At 30.7% G+C, this 7651-nt stretch overlaps 1 protein-coding gene across 1 annotated transcript in view; it reads right to left on the bottom strand.

Moving 5' to 3' along the window:
• AkhR (Adipokinetic hormone receptor) overlaps window positions 1–6759 on the bottom strand; it is a 39646-nt gene extending 32887 nt beyond the window's left edge. Inside the window, exon 1 of the mRNA XM_088271189.1 lies at window positions 5348–6759. Coding sequence (XP_088127315.1) covers window positions 5348–5611 — 264 coding nt within the window. The 5' untranslated portion in view covers window positions 5612–6759. The remainder of the gene's footprint in view (window positions 1–5347) is intronic.
• Between the last annotated feature and the right edge of the window lie 892 nt (window positions 6760–7651).

Genomic DNA, 7651 nt, shown 5'->3' with positions numbered 1-7651 from the left:
GTATAAATTGATTTTTTTCTAAAAATTTTATAACAAATTTCACCTTTTTTTCATATTTTTTGTGACGAAATTGATTGATAAATCAATTTCTTTTTTGTTTCAAAATTTTGTATCATTTTATGATCCGATGAAAACTATAGGTAAAGATCACAAATTTGTAAATTTGAATTCTCTTTTGGTTTTCATTAAAAAAATAACTAGAATCTGATATTATATATTATATTTATAAAAAAAATAATAAAAATGTGAAAATAAATGCTGGAGAGCAAGATAATTGTAAAATGTAGAGAACTTAATCTCATTGAGTCTAAATTTTGTAGTTTAGGATAAGAGTAAACCTTAGAATTAATCTCCACTGGTTTTAGTTTTAATCCTTACAAGACCTTTCTGTCTAGTCAACATAGAATCACTTTTCTAAACTGTGTGAATATTTCTTGCGGTAAGTCCTGTACGATAGAAAAGAATATATCTGTTTTCTTTATCAAAATGTAATAAATATTGAATAACGGAATTTATAAAAAAAAAATATAATTTTGTTGTTAGTTTTCAGTTAATAAAATAGTCAAAAACTTTACACGTTCATAGCTATAATCCAATTAAAAAAGGAGACTAAGTATATGAAAGTTTTTGGTTTTTATGTATTAAAAATTTCGATTTATTAAAGTGATAACAGAAAATGTGTTTAAAAAATATATATCTTTGCCTAAAGTAGACCATAAACACATTTTGATTGCTATTGTAGTTTCCATCAGACTTGTTACTCACTTAAGATTTAACAACAATTTTTAGGTACGTTTATTAAATGATAAAACAATGGACACTGTTGATTAATTGTTTAATATTCATTTACCAAATTAGAGTAATTAATTACCATACAACAATATTACCAGAATATCAAAGCTCTAGTTGTTCGTGTGAACTGGAGGGTAATTATTCCTGTAAATGAATTTAGACCTTAGTTATTAAGACTTCAGAATTTGACCCCTCTGACAAGTGCTTTCATAATTCCACAGGGGTTACGTTGGCAGCGCTTCAAAGTACACATTCTCTTATGTTTCTCGTGTTGAATACCGCTCATAATTTATGTTAATAAAATTATACCTCGCTAAATTTACAGTAAAATACGATAAAAAATAACAAATTTGAGAGCGGGGTTTATAATCAAATATGCTTCGATTGTACTGGATACATATTTCAGTTTCATTTTACATATTATTTTTACGCATCGTTGATTGATTAGTTTTAAGCAAATCGTTTGAAATAGTTTTTCGTTATAATATTACATCTAAATTATTTTTATTCAATTGTGTTTAAAGTGGTAACGACCCGATGTTGTCATACATTTTACCAATTTCACCGAATTCACCGATTTGATCGAATTGCTTGAATCAGCCAAATTAGCTAATCAAATCAATCGGCTAAACTGGTCCTTCTTCAGATTTGGTTGCATATCTGAATTTGTTATAGCCACCATTTACCGCCATAAGATGTCTTCATGTAAACCAAAATTGTTAGGGGCAGTACACAGATAGGCTCGAGTCGTGGGTAATGTGAAACTTTACGTCCAAATTTTAAAATAAATGTTCGCACGGGGTAGTTTTCGGTTGTAAATTGGCGCTATAAATCAGGAGACCAGGAACGGAGGAATATAAATAGCGGCCGTACGTGAGGAGCGGTCACACCGCTCCAGACCACGAGACCACGAGTGAACAATTTGTCACATAACTGTGAAATATGATTACATCTTATTTCTACTTGAAAATCATTCTTTACTGGGAATGATATATAGCTTATATTTAAAAAAAACACATTTATGTATATTTCTTTGAAGATAAGATTACAAAATAAATATGGGAAAATTGACAAAAATAACTGAGATTGAGTGTTTTTAATATCGGTCTCGTACTCGTATACGAGTAATAAAAATGTTTTTAAACTTTCAAACTCGTTTTATCGGAACAAATTTTCATGAAATTGGTGACCAAGCGAACAAGGACACTGAATTTAAAATCTAAATTGAAATATCTTAATAAAAAACAACCTACTTTATTTCTGTATGTGACTGTTATTTTTAAGAAGTATCTAAATAAAATATAATACATATTTACTTTTACTTTTACAAACATTTCGGTGTTTCTCAGTTACACTTAACAGAATTTTAAGTAAGTATCGCCAGTAAAACGTTTAAACACTTTAACTCACAAAATGAAAAAAAAATGCTTGGGACAATTTTGATTATTTTTGGGTAACTAAAATAGTGTAAAATAATTCAATAATAATCATATACTTGATACGGACATATATATGTAACATGCTTAGTAGTAATCTTACCTAATCCAAAATTATACACGGTATTATCTTGTAACGGCTTCAATGTTTTGTGATGAAAATGATGAGCTTTGATCTTTGCCTTTTCCCCTTTTCCTCCCTCCCGTTCCTCTTCCCTTTCTTCATTAAATTACAAGTGTGAAATTTTGTAACTGGAATGGTACAAATACCTGTTTTGTGCTACTCGTTAATGTTATTGAATTTATGTAACTGTTATCTCAAATTTTTAATTAAGATAAAATAACATAAAAAAACATTTATGTCGTCAAATAACATAAAGGCGTCATCTTATGACGCCACATGTAATCCAGTATCAGGACTTTTGTCTTGTTAGTTTATCACGAGAAGTCGGATTGTTTCCACAAGAAGCTTCCACAAGACAAATGTTCGGTAGACGAGTAATATAATCACATGGACGGAAAGCTGTCCATCTCAGAGACCTTGAATCAGTGCGGGTAGCTCATAAACCCCTCACGATCCCAAGGATTTAAGTGAGCTTTTCTGAAATTTTACTACTTTGTTCGATTCCAGATATTGAATTATAAGTATAATTTGTAAAATTCAATTATGATTTTAATAAAATGGGAGTAATTTAAAGAAGTCGAGAAAGATTAATTTCTTTAATAAAAAGTTATAAAAATGTCGAAGATTGGAAAATTGAAGAATGTTCGATTGATTTTCGCGCGTACGACCACGGATAAGTAGGCTTTACTTTGTACATGAAAATTATTATTTTCAAGTTAAGATATTGAATCATTCACATTTATTCCCTGCTTATGATGAAACGTCTCCTCAATTAAATGCATCAACAATTAAAAAATCGAATAAACTCGGTATTAAAAACGCTTTTTTATGTGAAAATACTTAAAACAATATTTTGAGAAATCACAATGCGAATACTTGACTTTGCATGTATATTGTAAGTAAAAAAATATAAAATACAAGTGATAAGATTAAAAATGGTATTGATATTCAATCATGGGTAGTATGGTAAATGGTGCACATTGTATGAAGTGAGCATTTAAAAGGATGCAGTAAGCCCTGAAAATAGCCAAAGCAATACATTTAACTTTCTCATAAAATAATTCGTCTTTTTTACATCTATAGTATATCCAGAAAAAAACATACTTTAAAGTGTTTAAATTTTAAAATAGTTAGTAAATGTAAATATTTTTCGTTTTTCTATATTATTTTTTAAGTTTTTTAGCATAAAGTGCATAAAAAATATGCATAAATATTAACACAGCTTTGGAATTTATTTAAATGTTTTTTTGTGTTGCTTTATTAGTAAAACCTTAACTAATATCCTCTAGTTCTTGTCCGCCGAGCCGAATTTTTTCACGATCTTCTCCTTTACAAAAAAGTTTGCCGACTCCTGCTGTAGTTTGAACTCAACCCGTGTAATCTGTTTAGTTTATATCGATATCAAATGTGCTTGATTAAGAGTAAAGCGGATATAAATTTAACATTTCTTGATAATTTATTCGAGCGAAAAACGTCTAATACTATTTCCGTCAATAAATTACGAACTGAAATAAAACTGGCTTAACCAATTAGGACTTTAGAACGAAGTATTAATAAAATATTTATAGCTAAACGGTAACCCGAGGGTTTTCTGGTGGTCTAATTTGAAATAAGAGTGATTTCAATCTCATTACAGTATTCAATTTGATCCCTCGCTTTCCCAAATGGGGGTTCCGTTTGGGGTAATGGTTTCTAAAAATGGAAATATATACATCAATATGTCCACATAACATTCATTATATAGTAATATATATTGAGCTAAAAAGGAATTTTGAATTTCTCCATAAAAACTTTTAACGATTTTTACTAGTATGAGCTAATAAAGTACTAATGAATACTGAATACTGACCTTTTTGTTCGGTGGTTTTGTATTATATCTTCAAATGAATGCGTTTATAATATTATTATTCTTATTTACCTGCCCTTGTCTCACAAGACGATGAACAGGGAACATAAGGATATATGTATTGCCAAAATTACTCGTTTATTTGGAATTGATTCAACACATAGGTTTTAGTGTTTGCTAATTTGTCCTTAATAATAAACAGTATACTATTTGTGTAATTTTCTTTCTGTTAATACAAAATTTTAAGTAAAAGTACACAATAAATTACTAAAATGAATATCAAATAACGTAAATATTGGTGGTTGTATAGGTTTATACCTGGTGTGAAAACATAATTGAATTCAAGGTTCAGCTTCTTTCAGTCAAAAAATGAGGATGAAACTTGTGTGTAATTTGTAATTTTTGGACAAAACTTGTGTAATTTTTGTGTTATTTTCCGCTAAGGCACTCACAATCATCACTCATCATCGACGGAGGAAGACTTTTCAAAACGGGGTTAATTTTCTATGACATTAAAAAAAAAACAAAAATCGAACATCTGAAATGCGTCTGACGTTAAATTATCACACAATACAGTTTAGATATTATCACACAATCAATACCTATTTAGAAATGCAACAATCAAAACAAAATCAATCAATGCCTCAAAGCCCATCATCGCCACCACACGCCATCTATGAAATCCAGCACGAACCTATGCAATTATCTAGTTTCGTTAGTTTGTCAGCATACGTTGTTTTTTTTTTGGAGAGGAAGGTTGACTTGTATATATGACTGTTCTCTACAATAATCTAATTTTATTAATCGACAAATGGTTTAATGCTATCATGGTAATTAAAAATTTACTCACTGAACAATTTCGTTGAAAATACATTAATGTGTGTAGAATTTAGATTTAGATAACGAAGTTCAGAAACAATTTTGTATTTTTTAGGGTTCTAGCACATTGAGAAGTTATTACTTTTTTATTAAGTTTCGGGCTGTACCTATTACACAAAGCCCATTATCTGGCTTTAATTCTGAGAAGAAGCTGCGACGAAATACGGCACGATATAAGTTCTAGGAATAAGCTCAAACATTTCTTAATATCAGTTTGAAACGAAGGGGATAAAACAAAATGAACCGACGAAGAAAGTTAACAGGTCTTACCAATAAGTCCGCTATCGCCAGGTGCACCAGCATCGTGTTGATCCTAGTTCTGGGAGTGTCTCTTTTGATGAGGAGGGCCAGGACAGTGCAGTTCCCGACCGCCGACACCACCATCAGTACGCTGTACACCACTATGGACAGGATGTGGCTCTCGTTAAAGGTCATGTCCAGCGGGAGCACCGTCGAGGACTGGTTTCCGTCCGGACTGCCCCAACTCTCGAACAGCCTGTGCTCCTTGATATCCTCTGGAATGATGGGATCCATGACCAGAATGGGTATCTCCGTAGTGGCAATTTTGACGAATTCGTCAGTATTTATCTCAATTTGGATTTTATCAAAAGATAGTCAGCGGCGCATTTCACCATGTTTAAAATATACCACTGGCGTACTTTCTTTTTATTTTTGAGAAAAAAAATTATAGAATAACGCACGACTCACTGTTGTCGAAATAGTGATCTCGAAATGTATTTTTGTTTTTATGTTTTTAAGGATAGAAAACACATACAATAAAATACTATGATTTAAGTTGAAACCGCAACGTTAAAGCTAAAACGTTTCAAACGACTATAGTTAATATTACGAAGTAAATATATTATTTAATTAAAACTTATTCGTTTATAACACGAACTTCTGTAAACAACGTTCCGTAATTAAGAAAGTTTATCTCAAAGCCAACAAAGGTTAGCAGAATCGATAGAAAATGAAAAACAACACAATAATGAATTAATGTTGATTATTTGGACCTATCGAATAAGTCAATAACTACATCCGATCACTTTCCTGGAATAAAACTTCTAGTGAATCGTTTTGCCACTGCACTTGTAAAGAATTGTTTCAATTTGGATGCAGCTGTTTCTAAAAACTTGAGAATTTGGCTTCCCGGCACTAAAGGCCGGGATTTCTCATCGCCATGAATTTTTTTTATATCTAGGTTTGGTTTTAAAAACAATGTTTTTCAGCTTCAGGTTTTTATGAATTTTTCTTTAACGTTCGGAATTCCGATGTTCAAAATAAGTATTCTTGTATTAGTCACAATCTTTGTCTATCTTTTGGCTCAACTACGGGACGATATCTTGATAAATATCTCCGTGTATTAACTTTAGTCGAAAATATTACACAGCTCTAAAACATGAGTACTTCGGCACTTATCATAGTTTTGTAAAAGCTATTTTTGAAATCGTGTAATTGAGCGTAAAAATCTTTTGAAAAATCACTACACAAAGTTGTCAAAAAAATACCAGTCATTGAACTATGATAATTTCAGATGAAACATCACCACTTTTCATTGTCATTTAATGATTTCTGTTTCTAGACAAACTTTTTTTAAATGTAAAATCGCAAAGATTTTCTCTCACCGATACGGATAGGAGAGAAATAGACCGACCGCAGAGAGTGAAAAGCTTTTGCAGACTGACACAAACTTAATGTTTTTCCGCTACTAGGAGGCGCGGGCATGCTATTTTCTCGATCATTCTACCATTTAAAGACAGGCTAACAGCAATACATAGTCTCCTTTCTAAACGAAGAGAACATTTACTTGAAGAGGTATAGCGTGTTTCAGTTTTACAGCGTAAATATTCGTTATCTACGCACACGCCTGTTGATTCTAATAAAAGGGTTTCTTCTGCAATATAATGAGTCTGTTTTCGATTTGGAATATTGTTTTCATCGAGAATCATATCGTGTCTGTTCCCATCAATCAATATTGAAAATTAATATGGAATTCTGGGAAGAGAGACAAAAATGATACTTTGAACGCCATGTTCTACGATATTTAGGGATTAGTGCAATGACAGTACATTTTTATTAGTCTTATCTTTACAGGGCAGATGGTATTAAAAAAAACTTTATGTAAACTCATTTATAAATATCGTAGATACACTAAACCTTAACCATAATTGACATGAATAGTAACGTATTTTATTAATTTATTATATCCCACGACTCGAAAGTATATAATACTTTAGATACAGAAAATAATAATACCTACCTTTAAAATTTTATTTATTAAAATTGTTTATGAAAGCTTGGCAATTCCTATAAAATTATTTTTAAAGTGATTTTTTCCATGTGACGGAAGTTTGTTTTACAAAATAAGTTGTCTCGAAAACATATCAGAGGACATAAATAATTTTTACAATTCAGTATTATGGAACATATAAAATTTTATTTTCCACTATGGTTGAATTTGGGCGATGTTTTTTTTATTGAATGAATTCAATTTAAAAATGGAAAAGAAAATAATTTATGGTTAAATGGTATAAGAACAAGACAAAGAAAAAATCTCTGTTTATCCACACGTTT

This window comes from Brachycentrus maculatus, unplaced genomic scaffold (genome assembly GCF_059751285.1).
Source record: "Brachycentrus maculatus isolate JH-2025_06_01 unplaced genomic scaffold, ASM5975128v1 h1tg000421l, whole genome shotgun sequence".
Classification (NCBI taxonomy): domain Eukaryota; kingdom Metazoa; phylum Arthropoda; class Insecta; order Trichoptera; family Brachycentridae; genus Brachycentrus; species Brachycentrus maculatus.
This window is presented reverse-complemented; position numbering and strand designations above follow the sequence as displayed.